Source organism: Patella vulgata, chromosome 4, assembly GCF_932274485.2.
Source record: "Patella vulgata chromosome 4, xgPatVulg1.2, whole genome shotgun sequence".
NCBI lineage: Eukaryota > Metazoa > Mollusca > Gastropoda > Patellidae > Patella > Patella vulgata.
The window spans coordinates 5,695,462-5,711,378 of NC_065882.2; the positions used below are offsets into that span (position 1 = coordinate 5,695,462).

The following is a 15,917-nucleotide window of genomic DNA, read 5'->3' on the forward strand; positions in this document are numbered from 1 at the left end:
GGGGGGGGGAATCATGAATGAATCTGTTTTGGATAAGATATAAGTGCTACAGCAGGCTAAATATGCATATAATAAAATAATAACTTTTACAGGTGACCAAATTTCAGCAGAATGGAAATAAATTTATAAGTTCATTGATTGATTCAAATTCCATGTTTAAAATTTGAATTCAGACTGACGGAATATAAATAGACGTCTAACGGACTCATAACTCGGATTAATTTTATCCCGATGTATAAAACTTATATCACATCACCCCGCATTACATTTCAAAACAACAAACTATTCCATTCACCGATCAGTTGTTCTACCAATACCAGACTAATATTATGAATTGACTCCTTCAAAACTTCATGCACCGACATGTTTTCTTGATTGTTGACAATCAAAAATCAAAAAATTTCCGGGATCGCGTTTTATAAAATCGATGATTTCGACGTTATTCGAATCTAAAAGTGCAAGAAAATTTATTTTAAACCTAGATCTACCTGTACTCAAAGTCTTCATCAAAATATTTGTCAGAATAGTAGATTTGTCGGGCAGACATGATTACAGCTGAAAAAGTAACACAGCTTCATTCGACAAAAACTTTCAACAAGTGTCCTCGTTTTCATTTGGTTTACTAATTTAAATTTAGTGACATGTTATGATTGGTCGAGTATTGCTGACGTCACGGGCACCTGCTAAATCGATTGGCTAATACGGAATTTGTATAATGTCTGGATAATAAAGTAATACTAAGGGGAAATAACTACAAATTCAAACTTTTCTACTTTTACTTTATCATGGCGGGAAATTATTTGTGAAGGAAGATTTGCAGGGAAAATACCTTGAAAATGAGCGAGTTGAGAGACAGCCACAGACTTTTTCTTCAGTCGTTTATGTCAAGATCAGTTCTAGATGCAAAGGAAGTGAAGACATTGTACAAAAGCTGCTGTGAAAAATTTAATGGTAATTTCTTGGACCTTATTTATAATGACTAAATGAGGAAGTGGATAAACGACCGGATTCGGTTCCTTACGAAAATTTACTACGAAACCGGATATCATCTCTGATTCGGTTCCTTTCGAAAATTTACTACGAAACCGGATATCGTCTCTGATTGGCCAAACTAACACTAACCCTAAATAAAGGAACCGTACCCGTGTTGTGATCTCTTTCCGGTACTTTTTGACTTAAATGTTCTTCCACCAGAATTGCAGGCAAAAATTAACGAGTAATAAAGAATTTCTGGGTTATCTGGAATGTTAATTCCTCGCTTTCTTGCATTTTCTAATGTTCGCGTATCTCTTCGCCAATATGTCACTTTATTCTTAAATTCAAATTGTTTCATCGCCTCTAAAAGTGAATTTAGAGTCGTAAATTCAGCACCAACAAGGATGCCTGTAGAGGCCGCCATATTGGAAAAGACCGCTAATAACCACGTGATAAAATTAGCCAATCAGAGATGATATCTGGTTTCGTAGTAAATTTTCGTCAGGAACCGAATCCGGTCGTTTATCCACTTCCTTATTAATATTATAATAAATAAGATCCTTGGTAATTTCAAATAGATCAAATAGACCAGGATTACATGTCATTTCGGTCTTGCGACATTTTGGACTCAAAAAAATATGGCCTCGACGTTTCGGACTTGGGCAGGTGACATATCGGTCTGGGACAGGTGACGTTTCGGACTCGGGAATAAGTTGAAAGGTAAGGTGACATTTCAGACTATGACAGGTGACGTTACGGACTCGGTAATAAGTTGAAAGGAAAGGTTGAACACAACTGCCATCGATTCCCGTAAAAGTAATTTATTTTTGTAAAAAAGAATAATATGCTGTAGAATTTATTTCAAAATGACCTACACAAAAAACAAAAGTAAATATTTACTCGACATGCACTGCTTTTACAAGCCCCTAGAATGTTTTAACGATAATCCAGAAGCTACACGTTGAAATGCATTCCTCGACAAGCTTGTCATAGATAGCAGTACCAATCAATAAATTAGTGTGTACAAAGAAAACTCTTTGGAAAATATCAGAAATGGCAACGATCAAAGTGGGTATGGTAATTAAAGCTGATTAACCGATAATCCCTATATTATTGTAGTATGCGCAAAGAAACCTTACAGTTTTTTAGTGGACGAGGAAAAAGGTGAGTTGTCAATCAGCGATAATGGCGTCTGTGTGTTGATTCGATTATTCCGACTCACGTAAAAGACATTTAGGCCTTCACAATTATAAAAACATTAGCAGTATTACTAAATATACACACATTTTCAACAATATTCTATTGTCAAGTTCAATACTCGCCGATGAAACAAAACAAAATAGAACCATTAGTGTAAAATCAGTGTTAACTGTTTATTACTAACGGTCTCAAGAATGGCTGATCAATTAAATAAAATAAAACAACTATCGGACTCATATAAAATGAAAATAAAAAACAAGCTGTTACAAATATATCACACAAATGTTCAACTGTCTTTTAATTATTCATTCGAGTCCGAAATGTTGCCAGACAGAGTCCGAAAAGTCGTCATATAAAGTCCGAACCGCCGTCAAACCGAGTCCGAAAGGTCGTCTGTGTTGAGTTTGAAATGACATGCTACTGAGTCCCAGGGGGTCAACCTAGCTGAAAAGTGTACCAATTTTCTCTTATATCGTATCAATGCATGCATATCTGGTTTCATCAGAATGTAAGTCTGGTGGTGGGTGTGGTATTTCACGCCCAAAATGCCCTGCCCCGCCTTCCCCCCCCCCCCCCCCAACTAGGCTAGATTAGCTCAAAAGTGTACCACATGAAAATCGTACAGCAGTGTACCGTACATCTTCAGGTATTACAAAAACACTCTGACAGACATTTGTAGTGGTGGGGTACCCCTGACAGAGCTATCTAATTGCCAGAAATTTGTAGTGGTGGAATATCTCTGACAGATTCTATGATACAAGGTGCAAACGCTACGCTAACCATTCAGCCATACAACCCCCCATAACTGAAATGAAAATTTAATGTCTACTAAGCGGTATCACTTTTATTTTTTCAGAAGAGTATATTACCCAGGAAGATGAGAGACGTCTACAGCTGGCAGAGTTTGTTATTGTTATAAACAACAGTATTAAACCCTTTCATATGGAAATAAAAAAAGGTTTGAGTGAAGATAATGGAACTAACTGTTACTGTTTAGTAAGTTTAGAAAGAAGTTGTAATATTTTAGTACGAGAGAGAGAAATGGGGTTTAACATCCACTCGACACAAACTAGGTCATTTCGGGACTAACATATGGTTTAATTTTATTTCAATAATTCGCTTGAGTGTAGGTGTCTTTAGCAGTAGGAGGAAACTGGAAGACCTGGAGAAAACCCACGAAGTTGGACAGGCGACCCTACTCCTTGTCACGAACAACCGGGGAATCGAAACTATGCCAGTTGACTCAATTTCAGAACTTATGATATAGCGTGCACATGCTAACCATTCGGCCATCCAATCCCCCTATTTAAGTACGACAGAGGCTGATGTTTTGTTTCTGTCAAAAATGACCATACATATGAATTTATTTCTGCATAATTAAAAAATATTTTTTATTCATTTTTTTGATGGTTTGAATCAGGCCTCTTGTTTTAGTCATACCCTGCGAGTTTGTGATAAACGTATTCCAATCCACTAAATATCGCAGGCTAGCAATGGCATCGAGAGTTGATTATGGTCTGGATAAGTTAATTAATGTCTAATTAATAATTTCTGTAACATTTCAGGCCTAAAGAAAGACCTGCAATAGGCTCTTGCATAATGCATGTTTAATAAGGAAGACATTTTATGAAATAGAAATTAAGGGATATCTATCTATCTATACTAATATTTGTGACTGTCGTTTGTCTGTCTGTTTGTCTGTCTGTTCGGGGTTGGCAGCTACACTAGGTCTGCCCCGAGTCTGAAATTTGGGGTATAGGGGTAGCTCGGACCGGGGAGTAACATAGGCCAGGTGGCGTTGGTCTACCACTTCCGGTTTCAGGGTTATAACCCCCAAGCGAAGCCGGGCATTCTTCTAGTAAGAGATAAATGTAACTGGATATAGGCCTATATATCTTAGTTTTTATACGCCCACATTTTCATATGGATGTACGATTCTGACGAAACTCGAGAGATCTTGGTTTCTTTCGATATTGGCATGTTTCGGATGATAACTTCATAGATTAAGGCCCCTGATTGGACACTCTAGAGGTCACAATTTTTATCAAACTTAAAATGTATGTTTATAACCCAAAGATCTCAGTTCCTTTTGATATTGGCGCATATCGGACGGTATTTATTTTAAAAAAACATTCAGCTATAATACCATTATACCATAATTATGGATGAGCTTGAATTTTGTGAAAATCGGATTGAGACTCTCTCACAAAATGACCACTCCCCTTTACACAAGTACTAGTCACTCGGCAAACCTCAGCAGATTCCAGTACCCTACATATAGCCTTGGCTGTATGACGAAGTCCGCCATTGGAACTACTTTCAAGTTCCCGGATTACCAACAGCGTTGTCCATGACGACGCCTTTGAAGAATTCTTTATCATACAAATATTTCAAAGTCTGAAGCTGTTTTTCTTTCAAGTTTATCCGATTTTCTTCAAACAAGGACAACTTGATTGTATGAAAAATCATTTTTTTATCTTGTACTCTGTCCATCTCTTTGGTCAGATGTTGCCTGGCAACCGCTTGTTGTACTCTGTCCATATTTTTGGTCTGATGTTGCCTGGCAACCGCTTGTTGTTTTATTCCCTACTTATTTTAGGTTAGTACCAGTGATACGGCTATAACTAAAATGGCTTCCGATTATACAGCCACAGAATTAGAATATTTCAAAAAATTGGTAAGTAGACTATTCTAACTTGTTTCATTGAGTTACAAAAGGGAGGGATTTGACCGTCTGGTTTAAGAGTATGATTTGTGACCAAATGCTTCCAGTCCAGGTTTCGAGACTTGATTTGTGCATGAAGTTCTTCAACAAATCTCTTCATCCCTGTATTAAAGTCTACCTAGCTACATGTATATGGTTACAGGTGGGATGCACTCTTCGAGCAGCGTTTCTAAGATTTAAAGATATCGGGACTAAAGGGAGGTAACCAGGTTTTACCTGAATCTTGAGCCCAACGTAGTAATGGTGTCATGCTTTGATCTCAGTGGTGTGGATTTATAAAACATACTGCAATCTGATTAAAATACAGATCTATATTTCAATTCATTTTGTTATACTTTCGATGGCCTACACTACATGAAGATCTGACCGGTTGTAGTGATAGGGCGCGTCAGAGGTCATACAAGCAGCTTTTGACCTATGACGTCAGACATTTGATTAACCAATCAGCATTGACGTTACTAGTGGATTACCCACAGTTCCATGCAAAACACGCCGAAAACCCGCCGTAACAGACCGTTTCATTAGCTATTCACTCACATCATTCAGAATATGTCAATGATAAAAACTCTTCCAGATCCTAGTGTAGTAAAGACAAGTGAAACGAAATTTTGAACTATAAAAACGAAATGAAACGAAATAGGATCTGTGTTTTAATCAGATTGATAATTACAAAGTTATGATAAATTGAAATTTCATTGATACATGTACAAGTATGCTGCTCGATGCTGATGGGCTAGTTTAAATCCGATTTAATCTAAGCCAGGAGAATATCTAGTGTTAGTATTTTGATTTTTTTTCTTAAAGATACATTATGGGAGATTCTATAACAAGTTGGTAGTTCTCACTATAATAGTTAAAAACTAGATAACGTAAAGGCAATTTGCTGAAAATTTCAGTCAGATTGATCCACTATGAACCGAAATTTTAGCGATTGAATTTTCAGCCTAGCCTCGATCATCATTACTAAAGTCGGTAGGATAAAAAACATAGTCTCGATTATCCATTTCATGATTTAATTATGAATGGAAGTCGAACAGCAAATTGGAACCTAATGCAATAAACATTGCAGCCTAGCGATGCCATCGAGAGTTGATTATGGTCTGGATAAGTTAATTAATGTCTAATTAATAATTTAGATAACATTTCAGGCCTAAAGAAAGACCTGCAATAGGCAGATTTAGCCCTTACATAATGTATGTTTAAAGACGTGAGAAATTTAAAAATGAGTGTAGGGTATAGATTGTTGAATGTTGAATATATTATATTAATTAAAGATAGAATTAGTCGTGGAATCAGATGTCGGATATATTGGATCTGTGGAAGCGTTAAATCTCACGGAATCGTTAACAAATACCAAGAAAATGAGTAAAACAGATGCTGAGAATTTATTGAAGAGAATGAAAGCAGATAGATGGTTGATACTTGTAAGTATTTAATGTTGCTGATCCATCATTTGAGTGATTTTTAATCCCATGTAATCCACAATATTATGAAAGTTGAATCTCAAAAGGGAATATGTCTGAAAAGGGTTCAATTATGTTCTGTATTTATTAGGATATTATCAACTGAAATGTCTTAACATTCGATATCTTCACTCGTCTGCACTTGTGCTGGGTGTTGCCGCTGCAGTCACGATACGATACGTATTGCAATTCAGGTGCTACGATACGATTCGTATCACGATTCATAACCAGGTCAATATTTACCAAGAAAACAACGGGATAAATGAATAATTGATATTTTTAGTCCTGTCGATTTCAAAGAAATAAAACTATTTTATATTACGATATTGGTGTGGAATACTGTGGATCAAAGAAAGGACCAAAACAATTTAAGAGTGTTTGTGTACCTATGGATAATGTTGACGTGGATAATTAAGAGTGACAGGTTACGTACTGGAGCGAAAAAAGAATCGTGAAAAAACGATTCATTGTCTCACGATTCAGTATGCAGATTGTGAGAATGTGAAATCGCGATACTTCGATTCAACAATATAGCCTATCATGTCAGCACAATCTGCACGAGCTGCTTAAGCTATTAAAATATTTAGATATTGTTTGAAAAATGCAAATTAAGATTATCGTCTTTTAGAAGAACGTGACCAGAAAGCTTCCTACTTGTACCAGGGGGATTGGATGGCTGAATGGTTAACACGTGCGCACTGTGTCATAAGGCCTGTCATTGAGTCAACTGGTGTGGTTTCGATTCCCCGGTTGTACGTGACAAGGAGTAGGGTCGCCTGTCCAGCCTCATGGGTTTTCTCTGTTTTCTCTGGTTTCCTCCCACTGCTAAAAGACCCCTACCCTACGCCCAAGCGAATTATTGAAATTGAATCATATGTTAGTCCCGAAATGACCTGGTTTATGTCTCTTTTACTCATTCTACACCCCTACATTTTATTTTATGTACTTCCAGCACCTTTATTATTTTTCTTAATAACAAAAGTTAATTTTGAGGGCTAATTAACTTGCCAAGATGTCATCCTATTGAAAGTGATATTGGCGGCCAAGCTTGCCGAGATGTCATCTTATTGACAGTGATATTGGCAGCCAAGCTTGCCGAGATGTCAGTCATCTTATTGACAGTGATATTGGCGGCCAAGCTTGCCGATGTCATCTTATTGACAATGATATTGGCAGCCCAGCTTGCCGAGATGTCATCTTATTGACAGTGATATTGGCGGCCCAGCTTGCCGAGATGTCATCTTATTGACAGTGATATTGGCAGCCAAGCTCGTTCCTAGTGTTTTATGTCCACTTCCACCATGGATTATATCGTAGACAGTGCAGCTAATGTAGCTCTTTGGACCTTAAGACAATATTGGTTTTTTTCAATAATTGTTGCTTCACTCAGCTGTCTATAGAGTCAAATCACACATACTTAATAAACAGGAATATATATTTATACATAAAAAAACAGTGATATTTTGGTAAAATCATAACCATGATCAAAATATCCATCAAATTCTATCTGTTTATTGACCTATGGTTGGTAGACCAAATAAGGTAATGTGTCCAAATCTGGTCTTGTCATATTTGGGATGGAAATTAACGTCAATGCTATCTAAGACGTGCAGAAATCAGGGGGGTATAAAAGAGGGTGATGAGCGAATTGGGCAGAGCCCACCTAGATATTCCAAGCAGCTATTATTATTGAGAACGAGAAACATTCAAAGCCATTACACCAAGATGATCAGTTTGTATTTGTATTGTTTATTGTAGAACGAAGGTCAAGTGTCATTATCTACTAGAACTATTTTAGAATTAGATATGTATATAACGGATACCTACCCTGAAGCAGCCAAGATATGTGAACTTTGTAAAAAACTCTGTCTTAAGGTAATGCATTTAATTATAGTTAATTTCTCAGCTAAATTAGATTATAGATGGTAAGCTCAGTTTCTTTCCTTTTTTCATCAAATCTGAATGATACCCGGTCCCTAGTGCTAATAAACTGTGGGGTTGGGGGTTTGGATGGCCGAATGTTTAGCGTGTGGTTTCGATACCACGGTTGTACGTGACAAAGAGAAGGATTGAGTCAATCATACTGATAAGCAGTGGGTTTATAATCTTCCTTTGACAAAATGAAATGAAATGGGGTTTAACGTCCTACTGTTCTGCTCCGACTAGGCGAATGAAGACGGGCATACACCATCCTGTGAGCTATGAGGGAAATTTTGTCCGGACAGCGGCACTACGGCCTACTCTTATATCGAATTCCAACTGTACTGGGGACCTTGGACTTTCGTCCCATCCAAAGAACTAGACAGTTGTCCTTATCAGACCCTCCATCCTGTATCACTGACAAGGGGAAACCACATGGCTCCCTAATTGAAGAAGAAAGTAATAATATTTATATTTGTTAATATTTTTAGGGTCAGATGTGTGAAGAATGTGGGGTCAAGTTACATGTGCATTGTGCTTCTCGAATCTTCTCCAAACAAAACCAGAGAAAATGTCTAGGACAGAGATGTAACGCAGAATGGGTGCATGAAATTCCATCTAAAGGTATGATACTAGGGTTAGGGTTAGGGTTATGATATTAGCGCTATTAATGGGCCTCTTGTTAATCTATTTTTAATCCAAGCCAGGAGGTTATCTACTGTTGATGTTTTGGATTTTCTTTCCTTGATTAAAGTAGCTAAGTCTCTAACTCAATATCATCATAAGTCTTATACGTTGAAAACGCGAATTATTTGTCAATTTAAATCAACATTGATGTTGTGATCTTACCAGGCACTCAGTCACACTGCTTTTAAATAGCTAAAGGGGACCTACTCATTGAAAAGTCAAATTCTATATTTATGTCTGGATTTGTGCAAGTTTGTGCTATTATTAACCCCTCTGGGTAGTTGATCAGGAATGCAAAAAATTTGTCACCCAATTTTCACCTGTTGCCATGGTAATGGGCCACGCCCACTTTTTGTGGCACCTTTTTTGTGGAAGCTTTTTCTTAAAGCCTAATTCATATATTTTGCAAGTTCCAACTGCAATTCTTAACTGATAGTCTAAACTGTGCTATGAAACAATTATATCCTGCTGGGATGATTCTGAAATATTTTGTGCCCCTTGAAGTTCGAATGATCGAATATATGTACGAAATCAAATTTTCGAACTTCACCGACATATAGTAATTTTCAAATTAGAATGCTAAAACTCTTTCATTGCATACCACAATGAAAATCTGTTTAATGGTTTTTGAGAAATTGTGCCTAAAAGTCTGATTTAAGAAATTGACAACCGAAAATTCATCCAGACAATGTATTATGAAATAACAGAATTGACATTGTTTTTTGTTGTTTTTAGTTGAAATACGAAGTATCTAACTCATGACTTGCATATGTTGTAATATTGTGTGATTGTTTATTTTTTAGATGTTCCTGCTAGTCAACTTGTACAACAAGAGAATATACCCAGTCACAGTCAAAACAGAAAGAGAAAAGCTAAACATTGATTTAATAGCAAAATCATCTACCTTCAACTGGACACACCTTGCATACTCCAGGCAGGTTGGGGGGGGTTCAGGTATTTCCGGAGTACAAAATGGCTGCTTTATATAAATGAGAATTTTGGGGAATACTAACCCCTCTCCCTAACCCTAACCCTTTTTAGAAGACTGAACTTGGATCCAATTTACCTTTTACCCCACTTAAAAGGGTTAGGGTTCAGGTTAGTATTTCCCAAAATACTTATTTATATAAAGCGGCCATTTTGGATCTGAAAATACCTGAACCTCCCCAAACGGCCTACACGTAGCATCTCCCTACATATTTACCTGTTTCTTTTCATTTATCCCACAATCTAAATATTGTGAAAGACAATAAAATGGAAAGATGTTTAACCCGTTAAGCGTGATGTTTTTAAAACGTTAACTACCCCCTATTGTGTAACTAATTTGACAAAGTGACAAAGTACTATGTTCTAAGAATAGGTTGGGTAAAATACCTCCCAAGGCGTTATATTACGCCCTACACACAGTGAGTGGCAGTTGTCCAGAAAGTTATATAACGTCCTATACATGCTGCGATCGTGGGGGAATTCCCAAGGGATTCCCTCAAGTGACCAACTATGTTCTAAGAATAGGTTGGGGAAAATACCTCTAAGGTGTTATATTACACCCTACAACGGGTTAACGTCCTAGTTTTCTGCACCAACTGAGCTAGTGATGAAGACAGGCATACCGCTTTTACCTGTGAATTAGACTCACCTGTTTTACCAATTATATTTCAGATATCTACATGCTGTCAAATTAGAATTTCAAACGATTAAACCATAGACCATGATAAATCCAGTTCAATTTGTAGCTTTTATGTGCAAAAACTCTTTAAAATATATTTAAAAATTGATATAATGCTAAAAATTAACATTTTCTTTAAAAATTGAATCGCTTGTTAATCCTGTTTCCAAACTTTGTGATTTGATGATATATTTGGACTAAAATCATATTCAAAGTAACCAATCTATCAAAAATTTGCTTCAATTCCCTCTCAAAGCTTTGTATTCGCCGGGGATACCTATAGCTATAAGTAAGCTGTCTTTAGAGGCAATGTCTGTCAACTTAGCTTCATTGTTGGAGAGTCCATTTTTCAGAATGTATTTATTATTACTTACTGTACATTTACCGGTACCATACATATTGAGGCCTAAATAAATTCTTAATTGTTTCTGTCAACTTCTTTTTCCGCCGTTTAATTGCAGAGTCTTTTTGTACGTTGACACCCCTCAATGTTCCCAAGACCGCCTAACCATTTGATCAAGAAATAACAACCGCTCCCTCACTTAAGCTGGCACACAATAAGCTGGCAGATAACAGCCGGGTTGTCAGTTAGTGATACCCTGACAATTTTGCCCAGTGCTTGCCCCATGGGTGTTTTTCGGTAATCCAGTATTTTTCTAGTAAGATTGGGTGTCTATACCTTCCATATATACCACATTTGACATACTTTTATTGGAAATAACCACCTGATAAATACTTTTCTGGGATAGTATCTTTAAAATATGTGTAAAATAAACTGACTGGCAATGAATGACCTGCTCATCTGCGATGACTTGACTACATTAGATGATTTTTGTTGTGGTCAGTCATCGAAAAATTAATATCTTGAGGTACAGAATATATTCACAATTTCAGAATATCATGGTACTGCTTAAAGGAGCTAAACCTGTAAATCAATATTTTCCATAATATTCAAAATTAAAATTATAATTCAACATAGGTCCATTTGAATCAATATTGATGTTGTTATCTTGCCGTGAAACTATAGGATCCTATTATCTAATACTTGTGACCTCACGCACATTTTGTAATCTGTACACAAGTTCTGTAGGCTATGATTACGGGTGTCATTTGTAATGAACAAAGAAAAACATCCTACAAGACAATGCAGAAGTAATTAGTAATGGCTGATTCACAAACAACAAAATAATAATTTAAAAAACGTATAGAATGGACTAAGAAAACGTAAACGACCTCTGTTCTATTTGGACAGTTCACATATTTCACTGATTAAAAATTACAATATTTTTTAAAAAATTTGAATATAATCACCTTTTATACTTCCATATTACATTAATATGTACTTTTATACCATTGTCGTCTATTTTAATGTTAAATAATCCAAATCATAGAGCCATAAACCCTTTAAATAGATTGTCTCAAATTGTACAACTCATAGAATTGATATACTGTGCTTAAATACTGATGGGAGGATTGGATGGCCGAATGGTTAGCGCATGCACATTGTATTATAAGGTCTGTCATTGAGTCAAGTGGCGTGGTTTCAATTCCCCGGTTTTACGTGACAAGGAGGAGTAGGGTCGCCTGTCCAACCTTGTGGGTTTTCTCTGGGTCCTCCAGTTGCATCCCACCGCTAAAAGGCGAAAGTTTCTCTCCCTCTGCTTAAATACTGGGGCTGTTTTAGGGTATTTTTTAAAATCAACTACAAAACTCAATATAAAAACTTTACTTGAACTTTTATTAAATATGTTATTATATAGTGATATTGTGCTATTTTAATTAAAAGAGTAATTGCTTGTAGACACTTAAGAGGTCAAAGTTAGTATTAGATTGACTTTAAATTTATACACAGTTTTAAAGGCCATGAGATTAAGAATCGTATATCGAATCTTTTGATTCTCAACGTTTTCTGATAATTACTTGTGAACAGTCTAGAGGCTAAAGTTAATTTGTTTCCAGAGTTATGGCCCTTGATAATAGGATATTACTGAGAATCAGATTTTAGTGTTTTCATTACTGGCAAAAGATAAATTATGCAACAACCCTTGTTGACTGCTCGAACAACTTAGCTGCTGTGGGCGTATGTTACGTTGCCTGGCAACCTATCTTTACATATATATTTCGCTTCAATGGTGCAATGCTAGGGAGGAGAATTTTGCCTGGACAGTGGGGGTTGGATGGTCGAATGGTTCAAAGTGTGTGCATTAGATCATAAGGTCTGTCAGTTTCTACCCTGTTTCACCATTCTGAACATCAGAGACACGCTACCTGCGGAGAAAAAAGCCAGCTACCATTTAATTTTCGTACGTTAGTTAAGTACGCTGTTTCACATCTGTCATACACACACCAAGATAAAATAAAGTTGTTCAATTTTATTAGATGGAAGCAGGATAAATACTCAAAACAATTCTCAGAGTATACTTCATGTTTTTGACTAAAATCGTCGATTTAGGACATAAAATGTCGGTCAACTAGCTTAGTGTCTGTTCTAAAGCGAGCTAATTGTAGACAGACAGCCTAAGTTTAGTATGACATTGCATGCACGTGTGACCATAGAAAAAATTAACCATTATGTAAATATTGTGTTGATGTGACAGACAACTCGGAGCCCTTGAGCAGTTTACTGGATAATAGGCGCTACATAAATATTCTTCTTTCTTCTGAACCTACAAAAGACATTTGAAAGAAATGAAATGAAATGGGGTTTAACGTCCTCCTCTTATATCGAATTCCAACTGTCAAGGGATCTTTTACGTGCACGGCAATGTATACACGGGAGCTGGTTTTTTTTTGTACCATCCGAACGACTAGATAGCTGGGAAACCACGTCAGGAAAATCTCGATGAACTAGACGATTTGACATCCACTGAAGACTTAATATAGGATATAGTCAACACAAACCATTGCCAATTATTATTTTCACTCAACTCTTTTGATGGGCCTCTGTTTAATCCGATTGAATCGAAGACAGGCCTTCTCCTGTCAGAGAGAGGCGGGTGGGGTGAGAGTCTACGGCTATATTCTGTACAGAGATGGTGGAAGGAAAATAGTGGCCTACATCGTACTAATTAGTTATCCACAGAGAGAGAAATGGGGTTTAACGTCCACTCGATACAAACTAGGTCATTTCAGGACTAATATATCATTCAATTTTATTTTATTAATTCACTTGCAGTGCGAGGACCCAGAGAAAACCCACGAGGTTGGACAGGCGACCCTACTCCTTGTCACGTACAATTAAAGGAGCTAAACCTCTAACTCAATATTTTCCATAATATATGAAATTAAAATTAGAATAAAATATTTTGATCCATTTCAATCAATATCGATGTTGTTATTTTGACCTGAAAACATGGGATCCTGATGTACAATATTTAAGACACCATGATCATTTTATAATCAGAGTACACGAGTCGTGTATTCTATGGCTTGGGACACCATTCGTAATGAACAAAGAAAATCCACAGGCACTTGAAGGGATTAAAATAAAACTTCGTCAAGCAGTAGTAAGAATGATATTTTAGAGGCATTTAGTAACTGGATAGAGCAATAAACTATGACACATACTTATGGAAGAACAATTACTGATTTATTTAGGCGACGTTTCGAAGAGTATTCTCTCAACGTTTTCAACCACTTGCTTGAAAACGTTGAGAGTATTGCTTGAAAACGTTGAGAGAATACTCTTCGAAACGTCGCCCAAATAAATCAGTAATTGTTCTTCCATAAGTATGTGTTAAAGTAGTAAGAAGTTTTATTTTAACCCCTTCAAGTGCCCATGAGAAAAACATATGCTAAAACAATGTGAAAGTAATTAATAAAGGCTGATTCACAAACAAAAAGATAATGATAAAACGTGTAGAATGGACTAAGCAGGCGTAAACGACCGCAATTCAAATTGAACTGTTCATGTAATTCACTGATAATAACTGACTAGAAATTGAAATGACAATATTCTTTTTTTTTAAAATTCAATATAAATCACTTTATCTACCTTTATATTATGTGATTTTTAGACCCTGGGGTTGGATAGTCGGATGGTTAGCTCGTGCGCGTTGTATCATATAGCCTGTAATTGAGTCAACTGGCGTGGTTTGGATTCCCCAATTGTACTTGACAAAGAATAGGGTCTCCTGTCCAACCTTGTGGGTTTTCTCCGGTTCCTCCGGTTTCCTCCCACAGCTAAAGATCCCTACGCGCAAGCGAATTATTGAAATAAATTTGAACCATATGTTAAACTCCATTTCTCTCCCACCCACCCCCTCTCTCTCTCCCCCTCTCTCTCTCTCTCTCCCCCACTCCCACTCTCTCGATTTTAGGCCCATTTATGGTTCCAAATAAAAGAGCCATACACCCTTTAACTTCCACTCATAGTTAATTTCACATCAATGTCAGACATGTTTAGGGACGTAATTTATAGTTTCAAATACACGCACCTTACTCAATCCTCGTTATATATCCCATCTAACTGTAGACGTGACGTGACGTGTTTCAGGAAATTCAACTCATTAGGTAATTTAATTAAGGAAATGTACCTGTTATAGTTAGCTGTTTATTTACATAAATACAAATTTATTCACCTTAAAATTGTTCTCTTGTGAATAATCGTCGTTATTTAAAACATGGCATAAATAAGGAAATGATATTTCAAAATGAACATAGAAAACGTGTTTAACACTAATTGTGCGGACACGTCGCACGAAAAACCTTGTCGGCAACAAGGGGTAATAGGTTTTTGTATGCATAATTTTATTCAAATACAATCAAACTACAGCTTCATATAAAGACTGAATAATAATCAATCAGAGTAAAAAAAATATTTGAGGTATTAAAACACAGTGAAGATATGAATTATCAGGTATTTTTGAAACCATCAAAATCTACAAATAACTTAATTGTCATTTCCATATAGAATCGTCTTTTGATGAGGTTGGTAGAGTACCTAGATTTATTTTTTGATCTCGATTACTAGAATGACCAACACAATATCATCAGTAAGAAAGATTCCAAATACAAAGCTAGCACCGAGCGCAGAACAGATTAGACCCTTGTAACCAGCAAAATGTTTAAAGGAAAGGGGATGGGGCCCCACAAAACCCCTTGTTTCCGATAATTTAATACTTTTAGTTTCTTATCAAATGGTGGCTGTTGCCACTGCCTCACTTCCGTTCTATCTGCAGTATTATACCCGACATTAAGTAGCTGACAATGTATAAAATTCTCGCTAGACAATAATATATGAACTAGTTCCCCACAAATGTTAAGAATATGGCCGCGGCCC

At 36.5% G+C, this 15,917-nt stretch overlaps 1 protein-coding gene across 1 annotated transcript; it reads left to right on the forward strand.

The window, feature by feature from the left end:
• Window positions 1–780: 780 nt before the first annotated feature.
• Window positions 781–11,065, forward strand: LOC126817402 (non-structural maintenance of chromosomes element 1 homolog). Its single transcript, XM_050544375.2, has 7 exons — window positions 781–951; window positions 3,032–3,171; window positions 4,775–4,852; window positions 6,175–6,324; window positions 8,122–8,238; window positions 8,775–8,907; window positions 9,774–11,065. The coding sequence occupies exons 1-7, from the start codon at window positions 837–839 to the stop codon at window positions 9,851–9,853; spliced, it is 813 nt and encodes a 270-aa protein (XP_050400332.1). The 5' UTR covers window positions 781–836; the 3' UTR covers window positions 9,854–11,065.
• Window positions 11,066–15,917: the final 4,852 nt, after the last annotated feature.

Coding starts and splice junctions, on each gene's coding strand:
- LOC126817402 (XM_050544375.2), top strand. CDS start 837: ATGAGCGAGTTGAGAGACAGCCACAGACTTTTTCTTCAGTCGTTTATG. Junction 4,853..6,174: donor TAGAATATTTCAAAAAATTG/GTAAGTAGACTA, acceptor TATTAATTAAAG/ATAGAATTAGTCGTGGAATC. Junction 8,908..9,773: donor GCATGAAATTCCATCTAAAG/GTATGATACTAG, acceptor TTTATTTTTTAG/ATGTTCCTGCTAGTCAACTT.